Source organism: Peromyscus maniculatus, chromosome 8 (assembly GCF_049852395.1).
Source record: "Peromyscus maniculatus bairdii isolate BWxNUB_F1_BW_parent chromosome 8, HU_Pman_BW_mat_3.1, whole genome shotgun sequence".
Taxonomy (NCBI): domain Eukaryota; kingdom Metazoa; phylum Chordata; class Mammalia; order Rodentia; family Cricetidae; genus Peromyscus; species Peromyscus maniculatus.
This window is the reverse complement of record NC_134859.1, coordinates 82530635-82556102: the sequence shown is the minus strand read 5'-3', so window position 1 is coordinate 82556102 and position 25468 is coordinate 82530635. Positions and strand designations below refer to the sequence as shown.

Genomic DNA, 25468 nt, shown 5'->3' with positions numbered 1-25468 from the left:
CGTTGAGTCTCCTCTTCAACCTTTTAAATGTACAGAAACAGATCCTAGCTTGGGAGCTACACGTGGTTCTATTGGCTTACAGACGGCGGTTTACCAACTCCGAAGGACTTAGAGCTCTTACAGTCCAACTTAGATGGTCCCAGCCTTTCACAGCTCATAGCTTCTCCAGCTCATCAGGCAGTTTTTCTCATCTCCCAGGATGACAACGGCCTTATGCTCCCCCCTAGTTAGCCCTGCCACTCTGGCTCACCTGCTCTTCGGCAGGAACTGGACTAGAGGGGACTGTAGAGAAACTCCTTCCTCCACCTACCCAGTGTCGAAGGCAAGGGTGGTCTCTTCTAGCTACAAACTAGGCCCAGTGTATCCCCATCCATTCTTCTCTCTGCCAGCTCTGTTCATCTGGGCTTTGCCAAGGTACCCAAGCATCTACTACTAGCCAGGGCAGGCATCATCACTCCTTTTCTGCTTAATTTTCAACCCTAGTGTTGCCAGAGCTCCGGGCTCTTCTTTATAAAGGGAGCCATCATATATGAGATAGGCTTCAATGAGGCCAGCTGGCGGGGCGGGGCGGGGGGGGGGGGTGGTGGTGACCAGGGGGTGGGTGGGTGGGTGGGGAGTTCCAGAGCTGGGCTCGAGGTAGGGAGAGGGCAGGGATCAAAGGAGAATAGCAGAGAGGTGGGCAGGCGACCACAGAGGGTCAGTCCCCGCTCACATGGGCACCACATGGAGGGAGGGGTGATTCCCAGGAATTGAAGGGTGCTATTAGCAGGTATCCTGCCTGACTCAGGACCAGCGCAGAGCAGCTTGGCATAACTGAGTGTGGTTGGTGCACTGCCGTGTGCCTCCAGTACTTGGGAGATGGCAGCAGAAGGATGATGACTTCGTGGTCATCCTCAGCTACACTGTGAGTCTGAGGCCAGCCTGGGATACCTGAGACCTTGCCTCAAACACAAGCAAACTAAAACCCTAGCAGGAGCCTTAGCTTCCAGCCCTCCCTTCGAACTCAGCTCCCTGAGCGCTGTTCCATTCGTTTGACAAACACCAATTCCTGTTAGGGACCAGTCACTCCCAGGGCAAGAAGAGGAAGGGTACCCTGGCCTAATGCAGGGTAGAGGAGAGAATAGGTGTATGTGTGTACGCAACATGCACACAGAACTGCACTCCAGGGTGGCATGCTGAGTGCCTCACAGGAACGTGAATACACATTGTTCAGGCCAGGGAGAGGCAGTGGGGCTATGGAACAGGGGACCACGGGCCAAAGTGGTGTTAGAGAAGCAACTGAACCAAGACTCAACGGACAGGTCGTCTGGACCTGTGTGATGTCAGGGAAGGACAGGCTGTCCAATATGAGGTGACCGTGAGAAGAGGTGCAGCTCAGGTATGGGGGGGGGGTCAGACGAAGGTGAGGATCAGTGTGTTTCCAGGGGAGGAGCTATTGACAAAGCAGCCATGTCCCACAGCCTCTTCTCCTGGGACCTTCTTTCCCAGGTTACTTCCCATCGCAGCTGGTGGCTTTACCCGAAATTAGTGGCAGATGGCAAAGGTCAGGGGAGGTCCCCTTGCTGTTGCTGGAAGGCCCTATTAGACCAGCACAGCATTTGCAAACGGGGCATGGTGGCACAGGGTGCCTGTAAACCCAAGCACTCAGGGTGGAGGCAGAAGGATCAGAAGATGCAGGCTAGCCTGGGCTACACGAGAGCCTGCCTCCAAATAAACAAACAAACAGCTTAAAAATAACAAATGTCATTTGCTAATCAATATTTGACAGTCTCTCTCTCTCTCTCTCTCTCTCTCTCTCTCTCTCTCTCTCTCTCTCTCTCTCTCTCTCTCTCTCTCTCTTACAGAAACCCACACAAGAATGACTACCCCACCACCACGAACCTGTCAAATTCTCCGAAGTGAGAAAAATGGTGAGCCTTTGAGGTTTTCATTCCCTTCCCTGTCCAGGGTCCACCGTCTTAGCATGCAAGCCTCTGAGCCTGAACAAGGAAACTATTCATCCTCCATGGAGCCAACGGGGAGGAAGCCACTTCCTGTGCTCCCTTTCCTGGCCAGGCCAAGCCAGGCCATGGCTTTCCATCCCAGGCTGGGAGAATGGAGTTGATAAAGGCCCATTGTGACAGTCTCACAGACCCAGAGGCCATCACGGGGCTAAGAAGCCACTTAACAGCTCTTGAGCATTTGCGGAAAGGATTAATTCTGTGGAAGTGAAGGCGGAGGGAGGCCCTAAGGTTGCCACGGGGAGGCACCTCTGCCACCCACGATAGGGAAGCTAAGAGCCAAGCCAGCAGGGGGCCAGCCCGCCTGCCACACCAAGGGCTGACCTGAGGCAGGAGGGACCCAGACACCACCACCAGGCAGCTTTACAGTTCAGGGCTCCTGGACACCTGGAGATGAAACCCAATCTCCTGCCAAACGCAGGAAACACAAGGGTCCTTGAAAGGGCCTGCGGGAGAGGAGCCTCCTGCCTCCTCCTCCCAAGGGTGTCCAAAGTAATAAATGGCAGGAAAGGAGGAAGGCTGTAGCATGGATGCTGGTCTGGAACTTATTAGGAATCAGGCTCCTGCTGCTGCAGACTTCAGTGTGCTCGAGGCAGGCACCTCATCATTCGCAGGCCCCCCAGTCTTATTAGCAAATGCGCAAGCAGGAAGAGATAGGAGTTCTGAGGCTGCAAGGGACACCCAGGTGAGCACATGGAAGCTCCAGCGTCAGTTTTGAGGGCCAGGAGCCCATCCCTTCTTTGTGTTCCTTGGGAGGTAAGGGATCAGATTCTGCAGAGGCCTAGGGAAAGGTGTACGAGTACAGTGTTGGGAGAGTCCATCCTTTAACTCCACCCCGAATCTGTCCAGCTGTGCAGCCTGGCCCTGTGGGAGAGGAATTGCAGGGTCCAGATCACACAGGGGCTAGGGGTCCTCCTAAGGGCCCCTCTGTAAGGCCAGGTGGTCAAAGGGAAGAAGAGGTTTTTCCACCTTGTTCCACCTCTCAGTCCTACGTCAGCTCGCTGTCTCTCCCACCATCTAAATGCACGCATTTGGTGTCCTTCAGATGCCAAGGCCCTGCCAACCCCACCAGCAAAAGTGAAGCAGAATAACCCACTTCAGAGAAAGTCAAGTCACCTGATGTCTAAAAGCCAAAGGAGAGGACAGGGGGGATCTGGGTGTGGGCATGATACCAGCTGCATCCCTCCTGCCAGGGGAGCAGTGCCCAGAGCACCCCGTGTGTAGTGGTACTAAAATACTCTTCCCCCTGCCTCACCTCCTATGAACTCATTTCATGACGAGCTCACCCAAGGTTTGGTACCAGGGTTCACTTCAGGATGGGGCGGGATCCCCCACACATCACTAGGCATTTCCTAAAACCCAAACATTTTCTGTCTTGCTGGATATTCCTTCCCATCTGGTGATACAAACGCACACACGCACGCACGCACACACAACTTCTGGGACACTCTGTTCTGATCCTCTCGCTCGCTCGCACAAATTGAAAACAAACCCTGAAGCAGCTGGAAGGTCTGGGTGTCGTTTATTGACAGCAGCTTACATTGTCTTTTCTTCCCTTGATTGCTTCCCTTGGAGCCCTCGGGAAGGAAGGGCAGTCTTTAGAGAGGGAGGGGGAAGGCAGATGCACAAGTCCTTGGCAGGTGTCTGCTCAGCCCCGGCAGGATGCAATCCTTCAAGTTGGAATCCCATTGGGTATCTGAGAGGACCAATGTGGGGAGTGAGCGGACAGGAAGTCTCCAACAGGACTCACATCTCAGTCCAGGCCTCTTGCACTATTCCAAGTCCATCCCAGTTTTAGGACTCTGGTGGGGGCGGCAAAATCAGGCCCACCCACCTTGATGGGCAGATTCTTCACTCCATGCCCTGTTCGCGCACACCTGCTTCCGCTGGTCAGTTAGGGGGAAGGGGCCTTACGGTTAAGATAGACCGCTTCCTCCGGCCCTCCCCAGCTGCATCTGTGTTCAAGTGGCTGGAAAAACTGCGGCCTTGCCTTTTTGGTCCAACTGTGTGTGTGCCACTGTCCTCGAATCTTCAATATACGACAGGATGGAGGCTATGGGTCTACTCAGGCTGCGAGCTGTGCGCCCATCCATCACACATACTGCCCTGTCTTTCTTCTGCCAACTGTCAGTGCCTAGGGTGGAAGGCCAGCAGGCTCCAAAAGGCTCAGAGCCAGTCTGCATAAGCACTTGGCAATTTTGGATATGAAAATGGGTAAAAAAGTGGAACAACAAAAGCTTCATTTGATAATTAGAGGTCTGAGTGATTTTGCTTTTATTTCCTTCATGTTAAGCCAATCATGAAATTTCACAGTGATTTCTGGGGTGGGGCAGAAGGAAAGCGTATTCGGGATAACGGAGGCCCTGGCCTGGTTGCCCGAGAAGGTGCAAGCAGGGGAGGCCTCACTGGGGAAGCTGGAGGAGCACGGACTGCCCGGCCGGCAGGTAGGTGATGTTCCGGGAGCGGGAAAGCTGGTAGGCAATGTCCTCAGCAGCCTCCAGCTTGCGCAGCTCGATCAGGCCGTCACCTGCGGTGGCCAGGGAGTTGGCGATCAGCTCGGCTGCCTTGGAGTCACCCTCAGCAGAGATGATGGCTGCCTTCTTCTGCTGCTCAGCCTACAGGAGAGGAGGTCGAGAGACTGGGATTACACCACAGCACTGCATGTACGGCCTGACTAGGACCAAGTCAGGCACCTCACAGAGTCCTCAAGGCACTCTGGGAGAATCCTTCCCTCACCGTGGCGTCAGCATTGTCTACCCAGCCCTCCTCTTCCCCTTTATGCCCACTTGTCATCGTAGGACAAATCAAAACAAACGGACAAAAAATGTTAAGCGATCTATTCAACAAATGTTTATTATGCACCCAACATCAGCACACAGTGCTAGACCTCTTACAGGCTCTAGAGCCACAGTGGACAAGCTAAACACACCCTTGCCCACTGAGGGCTTATGCTTCCTATAACTAAATCCCTCTTGTAGATTTTAAGAATGAAACATCCTTCATTAGGAAAACTAGCAGTGTGGCAAGGCAGATAGCAAACGGCCTTTGCATACACCAGGAAGAACAGGATACTACACATATACATTGTGTTCTACCACTCTCTCCAACATCTGGATGGATTCAGCAACAGAAAAAAAAAAAAAGCACATCTGGCACATTTGATCTTCTTTGCTGTCAGTTTCACTATGTAATCATGGCGTGAAAGTAACTCCTCAGTGCAGACCATACTGCAGGAGTAACATTTTTATGTGTAGGGGAAGGTTTTGTTTTGTTTTTTTTTTACTGTGGGCAAGTAGGAAAAAAGCGACCGACCCTTCAGTGATTTAGGAGCACACCCTCATAGCCCTGACAGCTCCCCAAAGACTCTGGAACTGATTGTAGGAATAAGGTTCCCTCCACCTTCTTCTGGTTATTCCAGACAGATGACAGATGACGAACGTGTAGGCCACCCAGCAGATGGGGAGGCCGAGCACAGGAGAAGGGGAAACTGCTCCTGCCATCTGGTTGAGCGCTCACCTTTTCCACCACAAATCTGGCCCTCTCCGCTTCCTGCTGAGCCACCTGTTTGGCTTCCACTGCCTCTGTGAACTCCTTCCCGAAGGTCAGATGTGTCTGTGGGGAGAAAGTGAGTGCAAGCTGAGGCAGTAATTGCTTAGACAGCGTTGCTCAGAGGCCTCCCCGGCCACTGGCAGGAAGAGGCCAGGAATGGCTCCAGCAGCAGCCGGAGGCACGGGGAGATGCTCTTCCATCTCTGTCCCCTCAGTCACACCTCTGTATTCTTAGCTGCTCACACTGTGCCTACACAGAATTCTGTCACCCTCACCGTGGTCATCCCATGAAGAAAATGGCACCTGGGGCTTTTAATGGGGCCCATGGACACTAGAAAGGATCTAATCAATCAGTCACCTCCCTAGAGAAGACCTGTGGGTTCCAAGACCCCCACGACTGACTATTGCTCTTCCAAGATCTTTTGATGCCCCGTTCCAAGACTTGGGCTGGGGGAGGCAGATGGAAAACTGAACCCCTGAGAGCAGGGGCGACAGCTGGTTCCCAGGGATGCAAGAGCCTGATGCTCTCTGCTTATGGATTAACCAGTCCACTTCCTTCTCACAGCACCCCCACCCTCGGACAGGAAGAAGAGAGGGCGGGGTGGAAATCATGGCATCTCGGCACACAAGCAGTTCTGGTAAAGGTTTTAAAAGAAAGGCAGGTAAAGCCATTGGTCAGAGTGAGAGCTCAAGTCTACTATCCACAGACCTTCCTAATCATATAAATAGCTGGGACTCTTTGGCTGATGTGACTGTCTCTAATGACAGTACAGAACAGGGAACAGATCTCAATGCTCCTAAGGCCTAGCCTAGAGCAAGTCACTGCAGCCAACTTTTTTTTTTTTCCGAGACAGGGTTTCTCTGTGTAGTTTTGGTGCCTGTCTTGGATCTCGCTCTGTAGACCAGGCTGGCCTCAAATTCACAGAGATCCACCTGGCTCTGACTCCCAAGTGCTGGGATAAAAGGTGTGCGCCACCGCTGCCTGCTGCAGCCAACTTTTTATTTAAAAAAAGGCACAGGGGCTGGAGAGGTGGCTCAGTGGTTAGGAGCACTTGTTACTCTTGTAGAGGACCCAGGTTTGTGTCTTAGCACCCACACGGTGACTCACAACTATCTGTAACCCCAGTTACAGGGCATTTGATGCATATATGTGGTGCACTTACATACAGACAAAATATAAACACGAGTTAAAAAAAATAAATCTAAGGTTGGGGATTTAGCTCAGTGGTAGAGCGCTTGGCTAACAAGCGCAAGGTCCTGGGTTCGGACCTCAGCTCTTAAAACAAAAAACAAACAAACAAGCCGGGCGGTGGTGGCGCACGCCTTTAATCCCAGCACTCGGGAGGCAGAGACAGGTGGATCTCTATGAGTTCGAGGCCAGCCTGGGCTACCAAGTGAGCTCCAGGAAAGGCACAAAGCTACACAGAGAAACCCTGTCTCGAAAAACCAAAAAAACAAACAAACAAACAAACAAACAAACAAACAAACAAGAAAAACTAGAGGAAAAAACCTGAAAAGGGCACAAAATGAAGAAATCGTTGGTTCAGGCACCAAATGCAGTTTGCTTCACTTCCACTCCAGCCCCAACCTCTGCTGTTTAAAATACATGCAACCTCCAAGTTCAGCAGAGAAAGTCCTGGCCCTAGAGTCTTTCACACTACACACCTAAGTCTTTTGGTTTGTTTTTTGAGACAGACTCTTTCTCTGTAGCCCAGGTGGGCTGGAACTCATGGCAAGACAGGGCTGGGATCCCAGGCACGGGCCGAGACGCCCAGCTAAGTCTTATGCTGCAGCTGCCAGACTCTGCCTGGTCCACTTCTTGCTCAAACTCTGGATAGGGAAATACAATCCTAAGAATTGAAAAGCTAAATGTGTAATTAAAGAATACAATTTCTTTCTGAGAGGGCCAGCTGAGGGCAGCAAATTCCCCAGGAAATCTAATTTTCTTCTCACACCTCTTAGCTATGGTTTCTTGTGGTCAGCCCACATTTCCCCAGGATGGAGTATGTGGTCAGAGTCTAGAAAGATGCCAAGTTTCTCTTAGGTTTTTACTCCATGCATTCTCACAGCCAAGGTGCTTGTGTTAACAGTGGAAGAGCCTGGGGTCCAGCGCTTTGCAGAGCCCAAGGCTGCAGCTTGGCATGTTGCCAGTAGAGGGAGCCACATGCCCTTCCCTCCCCTAGGAGGCACAGGAGAGGCCATGCCTGGGGGGAGCAGAGGGTGTTCAGAGGATGGCTGTTTAAACAGCTGCACAGATGCTGAGGGAAGCCCGGCCTTTCCCAGGCCAGCCGGAGAGGGAACAGGAAGCACTCTGCCTTGCTACCTGAACAAATCACTCCAAGACTTTTCCCAGGGACTCTAGGAACACGACCCCTTCCCCTCACCTCAGTCTGAAACACTATACTGCCTATATTGCTTTCTGTCCAAGTTACGACACCCAACATCACATTAATACAGTCAATATAAAGTCTCAAAAGGTAAGCTACACCTCCGCGGTGTCTCCTGCCCCTCCACACCAGGCCCGGGGGACAGCCAATCGCTTGCACCCTATCACCTTTCACCAGGGGCTCCCAGGACCCCTCCACTAAGCTTCAGACCCTCAGTGTTGAGGAATCTAGGAGCCTGGCTGGGTCTACTCTAGAGAGGAAGACTCAGCTGTTCCCAGGCCTAACTGTCAGCCTTTTGACAAGGCCAACAGGAATCACTTTCTAGGGAGCCTGGGAAGTTCAGTGGTTAGGAACCATCCAGGGCAGAGGTAATAATAAAAATGTGTGTGACAGACGGAACGGAAAGAATGCTCAATCAAAAACAGACCCAAGGAGATGGCCTCCGGCATCCCTCCATTTTCACGTTTTCAAGCCCCACACCCAGCTAAGTGGACACAGCACCTAACCCTGGTGCCCAGAAACAAAGCCAGTCACCTAAGCAAGAGAAGAGGGCCCTCCCCTCAGCCTCCCCAAGGATCTTACCAGGGACACGTCATCCAGGATGAGCCCAAACGTTGCTGCTCTCTCTGTAAGGTCATCGCTCACCTGCCTCGAGACCAGCTCTCGCTGGGTGATCAACTCTCCAGCATCAAAGCGAGCCTGGCCCCAAGGGAAGACAGACAGAGCACGGGTTACCGAGGAAGAAGAAACAACCAGCCCACCGACAGCTGCACCCTCCGACCACCACCTGGCCACGCTGTTCTCCCTGCCACCTAGCCACCTCTCGGGCTGCGCTCTAGGCTCGGGGAGAGGGTCCTGTTCACTCACCACTACTGACTTGAGGATCTCTGTGGTGATGGATGGCAGCACCCGCTCATCATAGTCCTCACCGATGCTGGTGTAGATACGAGGAAGCTGGCTGGCCACCGGCCGGAAGAGGATGCGTAGTGTGATGTTGACATTCTGCAAATCTTAGGGTAGGGAATGCATGGGAGTTAAACACAAAACCACAGCTGGACTTCTCTATGACCTTCCTAGCCCAGGTCCACTACAAACCATACACAGAATGTCGGTTAGACCCTAGGAGAGGGCTGGCTCTGTCTGTCCCTCAGCAGAGCACAGCAGATCACTCAGCACCGCAGTCAGGAACCACAGGCAGGATGGGGCTGCACTAGCTTTTCAGTACGTCCCGAATGCCCTCTGAGGACAGCAGTCCACACGGTGCGACTAAAGAGTGTTTGGGACTGTGAACACCTTAAGACAAAACAGGCCAATGCCCAGAATTCTGAAGCGGGCCTTTCCAAGGGCTGGTGTGTGTGCTCAAGTCAGCAGAGTCAGGCCTGGGTTACTTGGATCTGGTAGAAACAGCATCCAGCACCCACTGACCTGGGCTGTGGCACCACCCTGATGGTCACTAATGACGCAGCCTGATGACTTTAGCCAAACTGAGCGTACTAGTATGCGAGAACGGAGAGAAACCGCCAACGGTGGGGGAGGCTGGAGGAGAATCAGCGGGAAGAGCACCTTCACGTATACAGCGGACCAAGGCTAAGTCATCACTCAGCCAGGGCCCACTTCCTGACGCACGGAGAAGGCTGCGGATCGCACCAGTGCACTGATGTGCGAGGAACCCCGATAAAGTCTAAACAGAGGCAGGTGAGCCATTGGCGGGGTGAATTCAAAAGGCTCATTATTCACACCCACTCAGGGAGACGCTCAGCCCCTACTGCTCCCTGGCAATTCAGGCCTGTGCAGCGCTAACGCACAGCCACACTGCTTAAGCACCGGCACCAAGTGCCACCCGTGAGTAGGGTCCTGCCCCAGGCACCGAGAGGGTGGAAAGTCCCCGAATGCACACAGCCTCCAGAGTCGCCCGTCCCAATTTTAACAAGGGGAGGTCCGTACTGCATCCTTAGCACAACTGTGAGACGACACAGAAAAGCCCAAAGGCAGGAAGTTCAGGGGGATTTTAAACGCGACCTCACTCTTCGCCATTACCCAAGCCCACCTTTTCTCTTTCCTCCGCAGCAAGCCGGTCCCAGCAGGCAGACTTCCTATTCCCCTCCCCTCTCTCTTGTCCTAACTTCTCACTCTTCAGGTTCTCCAATCAAGAGACAGCACCAGGGAGACTGGGCAGATCTCTGCTCCACATGCCCCTGGCCATCTTCTCCTCCCACCATTCCAGCTGCTTGTTCTCACACCTGCCTTCTTGAGAACTGAGGTCCTTAATAGTTCTTTTTAGTCGTCCCTGTACTCCAGCCTTCCAGCCAGCACCAAGCTGGGCACAGCACACACATCTGCTGGGGACAGCACCGAGGGCATCGAGTGCAGTCCGCATACCAAGCCCACAGGAGCCTTCTTCCCGCGACTTCCACTGTCTGCCTGCACTCTGACCGGGGAGGGGACCGGTGAGGGCGCATCACTTCAGGCTCTAACTAGAAACCCAGTGCCGTGGGGCCCGGCCTGTGAGAGCGCAATCTGAGGTCTGCCCCATTGGAGCAGAGACCATGGAAAGCAAGGCAAAGGGAAAATTGCCAGCCACAAGGGTTTGGACAGTCACTCTGGGGAGCAGGAGCTGATGGGAAGGGTCAACCACAGCAGGAAAAGCGAGGAGCAAGAGCTGATGGGAAGGGTCAACCACAGCAGCGAAAGACACATTTAGATTTCCTCAAAGTTAGGACAGCATGTAACTTTTTTCCCCTAAGACTTATTTTACTTTATGGATGTTTGTCTGCATGAGCACCACATGCATGCTTGTTGGATGCCCTGGAAGTGGGGTTACATACAGATGGCGCTGTCACCTTATTGGAGCTGGGAACCGACCCCAGGCTCTCTGTAAGAGCAACAAGTGCTCTTAACCACTGGCCACGTGTCCAGCCCCAGGATGAAACTCTCAGGGTAGCCTTTATATCTGTCTCTGAATTTCTCCTGCTGCCTGTGTTTACCTTAAATATGTATTTTAGTCTACAAATCTACACACTCCTCTCCAGGACAATCACACTACCAATTCTCCACAGTAATTTCTAATGACTTGCATGTGTACGTTTATGTGCATCACAGCACACACGTGGGGGTCAGAAGACAGCTTGCAGGACTCTGTTCTCTGCTTCTTCCATGATGTGGTTTTTAGAGATCAAACGCAGGCTTGGTGCCAGGAGCTTTTTACTCACTGGCCCGACTCACCAGCCTGGAATTCTTTTTTTTTTTTTTTTAAGTTAACCTTTAACATTTATTTATTTATCTATGTATTATGCATTGTGTGGGTGGGTGTGCACATGCCAGGGTGTGTGTGTGAAGAGGTCAAAGGACAACTTGCCGGAATCAGTTCTCTCGTCCTGACATGTCGGACTCGGGGACTGAACTCAGGTTGTCAAGCTTGGCAGCAGGCATCTCTCTAGTCCTTAAAGTAACCTTTTAAGTTAGCATGCAAAGTAATGGGTTTTATTATGACATTTCCTTTCCTTTCCTTCTGTTTCTTCTGAAACAGGGACTCTCATATCAGAGCTTTGCCAAAGATGACCTTGAACTTCTGATCCTCCTGCTATGGAAGGCAGGAATTACAGGCATGCACCACCACACCCAGTCTGTGCAGTGCTGGGGACTGAATTGAGGGGCTCGGGCCTGCTAGGAAGGACTCTTCCAACTGAGCTCCACCCCAGACAAACATTACGGCATTTTTATTCTTGACTCATTATGTCAAGATATGTCATTTCATGTCCCTTCCTCCAATGCCCCCCAGGACCCCTGCCCACTCCCACACTAGAAGTTCTTTAAGACAGGATCTCTCTACATAGTCTTGCCTGGCCTGGAACTCACTCTGCAGACCAGGCTGGTCTAAAGTCACAGAGATCCACCTGCCTCTGCCTCCTGAATACTGGGATTAAAAGCATGCACCACCATGCCTGGTCTCCCACACCAGAAATTTGTTTTTTTTTTAAATTTGTTTTTTGTTTTTAGAGACAGTTTCTCTGTGTAGCCCTGGCTGTCCTGGAACTCACAGATCTGGCTGCCTCTGTCTCTCCAGCGCTGGGATTAAAGGTGTGCGCCACCACCGCCTGGCACAGACATTCTTAACCTCTTGCATCTTTGCTGTGCACAGATGTTTCTGGGGTGCACAGCACAGCACAGCTCCACAGCTCCACAGCGCCTTCATCAGTTCCAGGCAACACTCACCTTTGCTGCCAGTGATGACTGGTACATTCCGGGGTCGCGAGCGGCAATCAAAGACAATGGGTTTCTGTACCCAAGGGATGAGAAAGTGAGTCCCTTCCCCCACCACAATGTCCTGCACTCCACGGAATCGGTCAAAGATGACAGCTCTGTGTCCAGCATCCACTAGGAAGAAATAATAACGACAGGTCAGAAAACTCTGTCACTCTTTAGCAGAAAGGGTCCTATGTTTGCAAGATCCTCGCTTCTTACTTTAAAGATTTGTAAAAATTCCTTATCTTACTGTGTGTGTGTGTGTGTGTGTGTGTGTGTGTGTGTATGTGTGTGTGTGTGTGTGTGTGTGTGTGTATGTGTGTGTGTGTGTGTCACACGAGCACATGGTGTGATGCTCATGTGAAGGCCAGAGGACAACTGCGGAAGTCAGTTCTCTCCTTCCACAAGTGGGTCCTGGGATTAAACTCAGGTTATCAGGCTTGGCAGCAAGTGTCTACCCACTGAGCCATCTTGCCAATCCTTTTTTCAATCTTTATTTTTAAAGAAATAAATTTCCTGTGTTTGGGAGGGGGCCACGCGCATACCATGATGCACGTGTGGACGTCAGGAGACATTTCTGTGTGGCCAGTCTGCTTCTGTCTTTGCACAAGCCCCAGGGACAGCACTCAGGTGACCTGGCTTGTGCCCTGCGTACTTTTACCACTAAGCCATCTCACCGGCCCTCTTTCCCCCTCGTAATTAATATTCAAAGCGTTTAGACCCTTGCCTCTTTCTCCCACTTGTTAGGGTCCCCTCTTCCTCCCTGTCTTCCTGAGCAATCTCTTCCTGTCCCGTAAGTCTCCCCAGGTACTTCAAGGCCGCTCCTTAGCACCCTTTCTCCTTTCAAGAGCTGGCCACTGAATTCCTAATTAACCATCCCACCCCAGGGCCAACTCCCACCAACACATCCCAGGAACTGCTTCCCAAGAGTTCTATAACTCAAGAGCTCTTCACTGCCAACATGTACGTACGCGCTCCAGTTTAACCCGATGGTCCCAGAAGCACGGGCCCCACTATGGGAATCCTGAAATGCAGATGTTCCCATTGTTCTGTCCTTTTTGGAGGCAGGGTCTCAGGATATAGCTCAGATCAGTCTGGAGCTCACAAGTCTGTCTCATCCTTTCCCCCACCAGTTCAGGCAGCATAAGGAGAATACGACTCTGTGGTTTTTTTGTGTCGCCCCCCCCCCCCCCCAAGATAGATTCTCACTATGTAGCTCTGGCTGTCCTGGAACTCACTATGTATACCAAGCTGGCCTCGAACTCAGAGATCTACCTGCCTCTGCCTCCTGAGTGCTGAGACTAAAGGCAAACACCACTATGGCCAGCTTGGCCAGCATCTTTCTCATAGCTGTCTTGTGTACTCAGAGAGAAATTTAAAAAATGCTCTACAGATGTATACATGAAGGTATGAAAATGTGCCTCATGAGATAAGCAGATCTCTCTCTCCCTCTCTCTCCTTCCCTCTCCTCTTTGTGAGACAGGATCTTACTATGTAGCCCAGATGGGACTGGAACTCAAGATCCTCATACCTCAGCCTTACGGGTACTGGGGTTACAGGAGTATGCCCCCAGACCCTGGCTGAAGTAGCTACTTTCTCTTTTCCTATTTGAATTGAGAATTGGCCTAAAAACTTTCACTCTGAAAATAATACTCATCAAAAAGTCATATAGCCAGAAGCAAGAGGTTCAGAAGTTCAAAGGCTACAGGAGACATTGTCTTAAAAAGACAAAATAGCAGGATGTGGCTGAGTTGCTTAAAGCCACTACACTTGAGCTGGGTATAGAGGTGTGTACACCTTTAATCCAGCACTCGGGAGGCAGAGGCATGTGGATCTCTGTGAGTTCTAGACCACCCTGATCTACATAGAGTTCCAGGCCATTCAAGAGCTACATGGTAAGGTCCTGTTTCAAAAAAACAAACAAACAAACAAACAAACAAAAAACCGTACAGGAGGTATATCAAATCATACAGGGAGTATATCAAATCTGTTTGTTCTGAAGAGCATCAAAATTGGAGGGAATCTTAAGAGAAAAACTAGTTCAGTCCCGTTGTTTGCCACTGAGAAAGCAGAGGAGTGGAGGGACTTGCCTCTAAGGCCATAAAAACAGTCAAAGCAAACCTAGCTTGAGCCCTGCGGCACTTTCAATGCCGAGCAATGCATCTCAGAAATTATTTTCTCTGCAACTAGCTGAGCAAAGCCCTCTTTCTCAGGACGTGGTCTCTCAAGCTGAGGGAATCTGCCAAGTTATTTCACCCACATGCAGAGGAGAACCAATGAGATCCTGCCACTCTGCAGAGGCATCTGGGTAATAGAGCACCACTTCAGACTGGCTAAAGCACTAGAAACATCCACCAGCACCTGGACAGCAGGGCTCCTCTTGAACAAAGGCTCTAAGTCATCAGCTCTCAACCTGTGGGTCTCGACCCCTTTGGGAGGGAGTCAAATGACCCTTTCACAGGAGTCACCGAAGACCATCGGATAACACAGATATTGACATATTCTGTTATACTATTAAATGTAAATAGAGGTTACACTATTAAGTAGTAGATTCATAAGAGTAACAAAATTACAGTTATGAAGTAGCAACGAAAATAATTTTATGGTTTGGGGGGGGGGCACCACACCACGAGGAGCTGTATTAAAGGGTCACAGTGTTCAGGAGGTTGAGGACCCCTGCCTAAGTGAAGACAGGGCCTCTGATAACACACACCTATTGTTTGTGGGGTAGCATCAGGTGAGCTCCCTGAATCTCACACACCTTCAGACAGCAGCTAGCCTCAGGAATGTCAAAAGGGCTGTGCAGATCAACAGAAACCATCCAGAAAGCACCCCACCGCCTCAGCGCCTCACCGTTATATAAGGCAGAGTTCACCACGCCTCCTGCGACGGCCAGCGTTAGGCCGAACTTTCCGATGGACTCAAACACTTTGGCAGCCATGATTCCTTCTGTCGCACCCACTCACACCTAAACAAGGGGTAAAAATAAAACAACTTGACACGAAATCCTCAGAGAAGGCCCTCCCCCTCTCCAGGGCCCAACATTCACTTCTCAGGATAAATCTTCATGTATCTACTCCTTTGAGCTCTAACTCACTCACTGAACACCTCCTAATAACACTCAACATCTTGCAAAGTGTAGCATCACCGTTTGCTTTTGCAGATGTTTCTTTTCTTTAGAGCCATTCAAAGAAGAGCCGGGTGCACTTGGCTCACCATAGGAACGGTGCGTCAGATAACTTCGTGCCACAGAAAACTACACTCCCATTTGCTAGACACAGGAGTATGCGTATGGTTGGCTCTGTGCAATTTGGGTTTGGAAAAATAACTCAAATAATGTACTACAAGGGTTACGCCAACAACAAAATGGATAATTCCTGTTGACATTTAAGTTAGGCAGTCTCAGGCCGGGTAGTGGTGGCGGCGGCGCACACCTTTTATCCCTGCACTCGGGAGGCAGAGGCAGGCAGATCTCTGTGAGTTCGAGGCCAGCCTGGTCTACAGAGCAAGATCCAGGACAGGCACCAAAACTACACAGAGAAACCCTGTCTCGAAAAACAAAACAAAACAAAAAAGTTAGGCAGTCTCCAACAGTTTTATTTAACCTTCCGTTTCTTTATGAAAATTACTACTGGTGCAGAGCGGTTACACTATTAAGTAGTAGAACCAGGGTTAGAATGAGGAGATCGGAATTCTAGAAGGCACTGGAAAACTCCTCCCCACACCTGTTAATGGGAAAGCGGGAGGGGGCAGGGGTGCAGGGAGGCAGAGCAGTGAAGGACTGGAGGTGGAGCTGCGGCGGGGTGGGTGGGAGCACGGAGCTGACACACTACAAACCGCTCAGCCTTGAACTTTTTAATGCCCCGCCCCTGAGTCGCCCTGCGTGCAATCTTCAAATCCTCCCTCCCTTTTCCCAGACCTCAGCTGCGAGCCTATCCCGTTTTCCCCGCGCACACTGATCCTCCGCCCCTGACACTAGGACACCGTCGTTTCTATTTCTGCTAGCTTCTGGATTTTTCCTCATCCAGTCCCTTGCACAACCCCTGGTTCGTTCTGGACTCAGCCTTTCCCCCTTCTCCATTAGGCGTACCCACACATGCATGCCATGCCCCCACTGCACAGAGACGAGCAAAGGAGGGCTACGGGGACATAAAAACAGAGGCCCGCACGACCCCTACCACGCTCACCTGCTTCCACTCTGACCTCCACATGAATTCCCCAGCCTCGCATACTGCGCGTGCGCCAGGCAGCTCCTCCCTTTCCCCCGCCCCCTTCAAGAACCGTCCCTTCAATTGGTAGAGCCGAGCGCAACGCATTCTGGGAAGCGTGGTATGCTGTCGTTCCGCGGGCCCGGGGGTTTTTCTGAAGCCAACTACAACTCCCAAAAGCGTATGCAGCAGCGGGCCCGAGCAGGAAACCTGCTTCTGTTTGGCGGTAATTAATGGGACGTTGCCGCAAAGCCTTTCGGGGGTTGTAGTTCCTTGGTAATTAAATGCACGTGCCTCGTTCGTAAGGAGGTGATTGCGAGTGAGGAGCGGCGCGGGTTGGGTCGGAAAGGCGTGGGCTTCCACTTGGTGGCGGAAGTAACTGGGTAGTAAAGGGGGTGAGTGGGCATTTTGGAAAAAGGTGAGGTGCAATAACTGATGGCCTGCGAGACTTCTAGGGAGGCTAAGGACGGCCCTCACTCAGGGACTTGAAACTTGGATCGGGACTTTAGAAACGGCTTTTAAAAAAGAGAGGAAGAGACTCATTCACGTCTTGCACGACTCCAGCCAAAGGGCGTGATTTAGGGTCTAAGTCTCCTGGGCACTTTTTTTTTTCCAAGTTGTATTTGAGAAATTGCAAGAACGGGACGGAGAACGTGTGCCTTTCCTCGAGTTCACCTGTTGTCAAGAAGCATTTGTTGTTACCCTTCTCTCCTCCCCTCCACTTTCTTCTCCCTGTGCTCCACTTGTCTCTCTCCTATATTCTCTAAATACAAGGACACCCTCTTACTTGTCAGTTGAGCCAATAGTGACTTTTTATAGCAATCCTCTCCACGATTCGATAAAATCTAAAATGTAGTACTGTGTTTATTTCTCTTGGACATGTTGCTCTGTAAAGACAGAACTCTTCAGAGAATGTGTGCATATACACACATACATAAAAGGCACGAAACAAGCTGGGTATGGTGGTGCATGTCTTTAATCCCAGCACACAGGAGGCAGAGGGTTCTAGACCAGCCTGGTCTTTTTTGGTTTTTCGAGACAGGGTTTCTTTGGAGCCTAACCTGGAACTCACTCTGTAGACCAGGCTGGCTTCGAACTCACAGAGATTCGCCTGGCTCTGCCTCCCGAGTGCTGGGATTAAAGGCGTGTGCCACCACTGCCTGGCCTGAACTCAACTGTCTTAAGCAATAAGAAAAGGTGTAGGAAGTCAGTTTCGGGGAGCTGTTCTGAGGGTGGTTTATTCAGTGGCTCTTACACTGTTAATTACTCTTCTAATTGTTGTGACAAGATCCCCCAAAAAAGCGACTTAAGGAAGGAAGAGTGTTTGGGCTCACCTGTAGGCACAGTCCATTGGGCAGGGAAGGACGGTAGGGTGGCGGGAGTGTGGGGCACAGCCAATGCACCCGCAGGGAGGAAGCAGAGATCAACAGTGAGCTCCACTCACTTTCTCCCTTTTATTTAGTCCAAGACACAGCCCGTGGGACAGTGCCACCCACACTCAGGGTGGGTCTTCTCAGTGTGTTTCTAATGTGAGTTTATATCCAGGCAAGGTGACAGTGAAAACTTACCATCACACCCTCCAGTCTCATAGATGATGGAGGCCTCCGTCTGTCAGTCCTGACACCTTTTGGTACTGACTCTTGTTTTTACACTTGTCATCTCAAGGCCACAGGATGCTGTAAGAGGTCCAAGCCTAATCTCATAGTATAACCAAAAGCCAGGAGGCAAGAACAGAGCTGCCATATTTTGGGGTCTTTTTTTTTTTTTTTTTTTTTTAAATAAGAGTAAAGTAAAGATTTTCGGATATGCCCATCAGACATCCGCTTCTGTTACTGGGCAGAACAGTGTCCCTGCCCATTTCTAGGTCAGTTACTGGAAAAAGCACATCATTACATATTGGGACTCCAGGACTCAAGAAGCAAGCTCTGGCAGGAGGACTTGACTTCTAAACCTTATGATCACCAAGACCCTAGCAAATCAAAATGGCTATTCTTCCCAGCGAGGAAGAAGGATGGGAGGGAGATTGGATATTGGAATTGGAGCCAACAGTGTCCTCCAGAATGGTCCATCTGGGACAAGCTAATCAAGGAAGTCTCTATGAGGAGAAAGCACTGGAAGCAGGTTATAAAAAGATGAGGCATGGGTAGGGCAGAGGAGTGGAGAGTACTTGATCAAAAGGATCAGTGTGTGTGTGTGGCAGACACCAGTCAGGTCTGCCAGGTAAAGACAGTGAGAAAAGAGTAGCCCAAGGTGCCATTTCCTGTTGACCCCCGTGCATGGAAGCAAGAACAGCAACGACAGAGGTCAGATAGATGACTATGACATGATGACAGGACATCACTTCTGAGGGGGTGACGCCATGCCACACCGCTGTTGGCAGTGGTGTCTTTGGTGGGCGGGGCATGAACCTAGGATGTCATCAGAGTTGATGGGCTATGAGATGCTGCCTCGTGGCAATGTGTGGGGCGGACAGGCAGGTGAGGGTGAGAGGGCCCTACATCACCCCACAAAATCTTCCCTTGTGTTTCAGGAGGACCAGAAGTCATTCCAACAAGCGTGTGATTCCACTGAGCTTCCTCTCAGTCTTCCTTAGGGGGACTGCATGTGTGGATATGTTAGATAGCTAGCCTGCCATGGTGGAACAATTTCCCTATAGCGCAAAGAACTTGAGGCAGGTTAAGCCTGATCCACCGAAGACAATGGATGAAGATGAACGTGGCCAGAGTGTAGTGAGTGGGTAGGAAAGTGACTCCCAAGTCTACAATAGGAAAAGGAGCAAGCACCAGTTATTGTAGGCTTGGCTGGAAATCTTCGCTTTATTTTAAGCGTGTTGGGGAGTCCTGGAAAGTTTTGAAGTACTGGAATGGATTGTTCTTTTAGAGGAAAATAGTGGACCCAAGAGGAAATGCATGAAAACTAACACTTGGAATTCTCCAACAAAAGAACCCAGACAGATCATCCTTTCTCAGTGGTTCTTGAATCTTATTTTGTTTTGTTTTTTGTTTTTCGAGACAGAGATTCCCTGTGTAATAGCTCTGGCTGTCCTGAAACTCCCTTTGTAGACCAGGCTGGCCTCAAACTCACAGAGATCGGCCTGCCCCTGCCTCCTCAAGTGCTGAGATTAAAGGTGTGCACCACCACCACCTGGCAGTTCTTGGAGAATTTTAAAGTTTTTTAAATTTAATTTTTTTTTGAGACAGGATTTCTCTGTGCACCTTTGGAGCCTGTTCTGGAACTAGTTCTGTAGACCAGGCTGGCCTCAAACTCAGAGATCCACCTGCCTCTGCCTCCTGAGTGTTGGGATTAAAGATGTATGCCGCCACCACCTAGCTTAAATTAAAAAAATTGAAGATATTTATTTATTTGTGTGTGTGTGTGTGTGGTGTATGTGTGCACTCTCACACATTTGTACAAGTGTGCTTGCAGAGGCCAGAAAGTATCAGCTCTGCTGGAGCTGGAGTCGTACGTGGTTGTGAGCCGTCTGATGTGGGTGCTGGGAACTCAACTCTGTCCCTTACAAGGGCAGCAATCACTTTAAACTACTGAGCCATCTCTCTAGCTCTTAGTTTTTATTTTCATGGCGCTAAGATCTGACCCCAGGACCTCAAGCATACTAGGCAAGCACTCTGCCGCTGAGTTACAACTCCAGCTATTCTTAAACTGTTTTATTATAGAACACTGTTCTATTTTTAAAGCTATCAACTTCCCCCAAAGAGTTTTAAAATATGAATTCCAGATACTCAAAATAAAAAGGAGAAATGTAATACTTTGAAACAATTTAAAAATAACCAGAGTAGCCAGGTGTGGTACATACAAGTAATCCCTGTACTCAGGAGGCTAAGGCATGAGGACCATGAGTTGGAGGCCAGTCTGGGCTACATGTCAACATCCTGCCTCTAAAAACAAACAACAGCAGGATATGGTGGGGCACACCCCGAATCCCAGTGTTAAGGAGGTACAAAACATAGATCTCTATGAGTTCAAGGCTGCCCTAGTCTAGATAATGAGTTCCAGGCCGTCAGGACGGCATAGCAAAAACCTATCTCAAAGAAAACAACAAAACATCAAACAAAAAACAGTTTGTAAAAACTGATAGTTTGTCAAAACTCTTTGCTGTAGAGAGTGGCATTGTTTCACATTATTGTAAATCTTGGTCCCTTCGTTTAATCTCCTGGGCCATCATAAGTCAAGTGGCCTCTGGAAAACTCAGGAGAAAGACAGTGACCTAGATGTGGTGGCACATGCCCACCATTCCAGTACTCTGGAGGTTAGGTCAGGAGAATTGTAAGTTCAAGGCCCATTTGAACTGCATAGTGAGACACTATTTCAAAAAACAAATAAAATGCATAACAAAAGAAGACAGACTAGGAGTGCTCTGTTGTGGAATATTATTTTAAGATGTGTTAGATTTGTTTATGCTGTGGAACACTTGTTTAATGATTCAAAGATGTGTCACATTCTTTTACGTTGCATTTGTTTAACTCTGTAAAGCTGTGTTACTTTGCCTGTTTAAAACACCTGATTGGCCTAATAAAGAGCTGAAGGGTCAATAGCAAGGCAGGAGAAAGGATAGACAGGGCTGACAGGCAGAGAGAATAAACAGGAGGGAAACTCTAGGGAGAGAGAGAGATCTAGAAGCAAGAGAAGGAGGAGGGCTCCAGGGGCCAGCCCCCAGCCACACAGCCAAGCCACAGAGTAAGAAGTAATGCAAGGTATATATATAGGATAAAGATAAAAGCTCAGAGGCAAAAAGTAGACAGGATAATTTAAGAAAAGCTGGCTAGAAACAAGCCAAGCTAAGGCCGGGCATTCATAGGAAAGAATAAGACTCCGTGTATTTATTTGGGAGCTGGATGGCAGGCCCCCCCTAAAAAAAGAGCCCAAACAGCAAAGAGTAAACAACAACAATGCCCAGTCAGCAAGACAAGCTGGAGGTCTTGAGTTTGGCCCCACATAGACTGTCAGTTTAGGTGCATGAGCCTATATAAACCCCAGTGCTAAGGAGATGGAGACAGGAGAGTCCTGGGGGCACACTGCCAGCCAGCCTGGTTGAATTAGCAAGCTCTGGGCTGAGTGAGAGACCCTGCCTCAAAAAATAAGATGGGGAGCAATCGAGGAAGTCACCTGACAATGACCTCTAGCTTCCACATATATGTGCTCACATGTGCACACACAAAATCACATACCTACACACATACCCCCACACACACACTCACACAAAATAAGACAGAAATTAACTTCTTTTGAAACTGGATTCTAGGTGTGTGCCACCATGCTTAGCAGAAGTTAATTTATTTTTGCTCTATAGGTCACTCACAGGCTCAATTTCTTTTTATTGTGTTGGGTTTTTAAAAATTATTTTTATTTTATCTGTAGAAATATTTTGCTTGTATGTAAACCTGTACACCATATGCTTGCCTGGTGCCCACAGAAGCCAGAAGAAGGTATCAGATCCCCTGGGACTGGAGTTATAGATGGTTGTGAGCCACCTCATGGGTTCTGGGAATGTAACTCTGGTCAGCTGAAAGGGCAGCCAGTACCCTTAGCATCAGAGCCATCTCTCCGTGTGTGTGTGTGTGTGTGTGTGTGTGTGTGTGTGTGTGTGTGTGTGTGTGTTTAACCACCTCCTAAGTGATAATCTTCATCTAGCCACGGTACATCTGTGTTCTGATTTGCAGGAAGGAGAAGACAGAGGAAACAGACAACAGAGATTTTATTTTTGGCAAATGAAGCAGAAAGAGCACATATATTTTCTGCCCAGTTTTGTTGGTGAAAATCAGTTACTTGATCTCATGAGGTCACAAAATGGGCTTGGAAATGTAGTTTGTGGCTGGGTAGCCAAATACAAAGGAAAAAAGGATCTGGGACTAATTAGTCACCCTAGGGGTCTTATTCTTCTTTGTGATCAATCAGACAAGTGACATAACTCAACACAAGATAAACAATAACAGGGAAGAAAATCAAAACAAAAACAAACTAATCCAAACAAAACGACACAAACAAAAAGCTTGGTATATTCTGAGACAAGAAGCACAAACGATCTAAACAAACCACTTGCTATAATTGGCATATTCAGAGAAAGATTTTGTCATTCATGAAAACAAAACAAGGTAGTATTAAGAAAAAGAGGAAGAAATGAAAAGTGAAATGTTTTCTTTAAATGAAAGAAGATGCCTGGGCCTGGGGGATGACTTAGTGGCTAGAGTACTTCCAAGCATGAGGACTAGGGTTTGGATCCCCAGAACCCACAGAAATGCTGGGTGGGCGTGGCCACCTTCCTGTAATCCGGAGCTTGGGAGGAAGCTGACTAGTTAGACTATCTGAATCAATGAGCTCTGGGTTCAACATGATAGCCTGCCTCAGTAAATCAAATGGATGGCAGAGAAGACACCCAGCATCAATCTCTGGCCTCCACACACATTTAAAATGTTTATGGGATGTTGAGATGACACAGTGGGTAAAGGTGTTTGCCGTCAAGATTGGTGACCTGAGTTCGATTTCCCGAACCCACATGGTAGAAAGACAGAACTAACTCCCACAGGTTGTCCTCTGACAAACCTTTCAGGAGACACACTTCAAATACAAGGTCACAAACATGCACATATCTTGTGCATTTCTCAAGAAATGACTTAATGCACTAGAGGAAAAGAGGGCAGAAAGCTGAAAAAGACAGGGTTCAGAAACATCACAATCAAGATATCACACTGGAAGAGGGGACCTGCGATGATGGTGTTAAAGGAAGTTATGCAGAAGCCTGAGAAACGGGGCGAGCAGATGGGAGCCGAGGGCAAGTGAAGAGGGAAAGGATTGAAGACACTCAGAGAGGGGCCGGGAAGTAGCTCATCCGGGAAAGTGCTTGCTGACAGGAGGTGAAGATGGAGGGTCCCTGGTTAGTCAGTTTACCTAATGGGTGCACTCTGGGTTCAGTGAGAGACCCTCTCTGAAAAAACAGGCAGAGAATGATTGAGGAAGACACCTAACATTAACCTTTGACCTGCACAAACACACACACAAACATGCACACACATATGAACATACACATACCAATAAGGAGAACGGTTAAGGAAAAGACTGACATGTTGATGTCTGGTTTCCACACACACGTGCACATGCATACACACACATACACACAAAGTTTGTAATCCCAGAATTGGGAAAGCAGAGACAGGAGGATCCCTAAGGCTCACTGGCCAGCCTAGCTTAATTGGTAAGCTCCAGGTCAGTGAGAGATCCTGCCTCAAAAGAAAATAAGACAGAGGCTGGAGAGATGGCTCCGGACTTAGGACCACTTGCTGTTCTTGTAGAAGACCTGGCTCAGATTCCAGCACCCATATGATGGCTCACAATCTCCTATAACTCCAGTTCCAAGGGATCTGATAATCTCTTCTGACCTCCCCAGTCTCCTGCACACACACACACACAAATAAAACCAATAAAATACTGTGAGAAACCAGGTGGCAGCAGCAGCAGCAGCGCACACCTTTAATCCCAGCACTCTGGAGGCAGAGGCAGGTGGATCTCTGTGAGTTGGAGGCCAGCCTGCTAAAGAGTGAGTTCGAGTTTGAGGCCAGCCAAGGATACAGAGAAACCCTGTCTCAAAAAACCCAAAACCAAAACAACAGCAACAAAATACTATGAGAAGATTTTACTTCTATCGGTATGAGGATTAGTCAGCAACAGGTGCATAGAAAACTAGTCAGAATTTTAAAGAAATGTAAGTTTCATTCCTAGGTATGAGCAAAGGAAATGGCTGTGTGAGGAATGTGTCCGTTAGCACTTCAAAGATTGCCTGAAGTATGAGATGACTGCTCCGGATAAGAGAGGGCAGGGGGAGCTGCGCCTGGGCTCCATCTTCATCTCCCCGATGGAAGGCACTAGGTGGTGTTAACAGTGGGGAACTGTGCATGTAGAGCAAACAGTGCGTCCGTGTTCAGAAACACAGAGGGGCACCAACAGAGGGTCGCCGGGTGTGGTGGCACACGGCTGTAATCCCAGCACTTGGGAGGTGGAGACAGGAGAATCAGGAGTCCAAGGAAGGTTTTTCTTGCTTAGACACTGAGTTAAGGGCCAATCTGGGCTACCTAAGGCCAAGTCTCAAAATACAAACGAATGAAGACTTGGAAGTGGCTGGGAGTCATGGCCTCTGTTTACAATCTCTCCACACTCCAGAGGTTGTGGCAGGGGGAAGTTAGATGAGTTAGAGGGCAGTCTGGGCTACATAAGTAGCCTAAGTCAGCTAGTTAGTTAATTAACTAATAAACTAATTAATTAATTAATTAAAGTATGCACCTTTGGGAACAGTTAGGTAGAGTGTTCCTCACTCTTTATCCACCTTCTGGAACTCTGAGTTCCTTTTTTGAAATGTTGAGACTAGGCTGGCCTTGAACTCACAGAGATCCACCTGTCTTTGCCTTTCCAGTGCGGGGATTAAAGGTGTGCACCATCACAGTTGGCTGGAACTCTGAGTTCTAGATACGAATATACTATATGCATATTTATCTTTGACGACAACGACAATAAAAAGAGGGCCAAGCAAGCACGGTGGCTCATGCCTATGATCAAAGCACTCAGGATGAGGCAGGAGGATCATGAGGTTGAGACAGCCTGGGTTATGTAGCAAGACCCAGTCTCAAAAAATAGGAGGAGGCCGGGAAGGAGCAGGAGGAGGGGAGGAGAAGGAGAGAGAGATGCTAAGAAGAAGAAAACAGACAAGAAAAGTGACAGAAATTTATGTAAATGAAACCCTAGTGTCAGAAAAGAAAGAAAAAAGAGAAGAAAAAAAAAAAAAACCTCTAAATGTAACCAAAATTGTTTTCCTCGACTGCTAAAAATAAGCAGAATGTGTAAACTTGCTTGATTGAAGTAATCATTTCATGATATGTGTATATCAAAATAATTACTTACAGTATTGATTAATTAATTACAGAGAACACGCCATGATAATTATGCAGGAAAAAAATGCCTGTTCTTCTTAGGCATAAACACAAGACATCTAGCTAAAGGCATTTTTCTCTTCTTTTCTATAATACTCTTTTTTGCATCACAAAAACTGGTCCTTAAGAAATGTAGCGAACCTTAAGAAA

The 25468-nt window shown here is 49.1% G+C and overlaps 1 protein-coding gene across 1 annotated transcript; it reads right to left on the bottom strand.

Annotated features, from left to right (window-relative positions):
- Positions 1–4238: 4238 nt before the first annotated feature.
- Positions 4239–16487, bottom strand: Phb1 (prohibitin 1). The gene is made up of 7 exons (XM_006971926.4): positions 16365–16487; positions 15031–15145; positions 12148–12309; positions 8803–8945; positions 8518–8634; positions 5517–5612; positions 4239–4615 (listed from the first exon to the last, which is right to left on the bottom strand). Exons 2-7 carry the CDS (start codon positions 15116–15118, stop codon positions 4403–4405), a joined length of 819 nt encoding a protein of 272 aa, XP_006971988.1. The 5' UTR covers positions 15119–15145; positions 16365–16487; the 3' UTR covers positions 4239–4402.
- Positions 16488–25468: the final 8981 nt, after the last annotated feature.

Bases quoted from the DNA above. Each gene is read 5' to 3' on its own strand.
- Phb1 (XM_006971926.4), bottom strand. From the start codon at position 15,118: ATGGCTGCCAAAGTGTTTGAGTCCATCGGAAAGTTCGGCCTAACGCTG. The intron at 8,635-8,802 runs GTGAGTGAACAG...CCTTGGGGCCAG, and splicing joins AGATCCTCAAGTCAGTAGTG to GCTCGCTTTGATGCTGGAGA. The intron at 4,616-5,516 runs GTGAGCGCTCAA...CCTCTCCTGTAG, and splicing joins CCAGATTTGTGGTGGAAAAG to GCTGAGCAGCAGAAGAAGGC.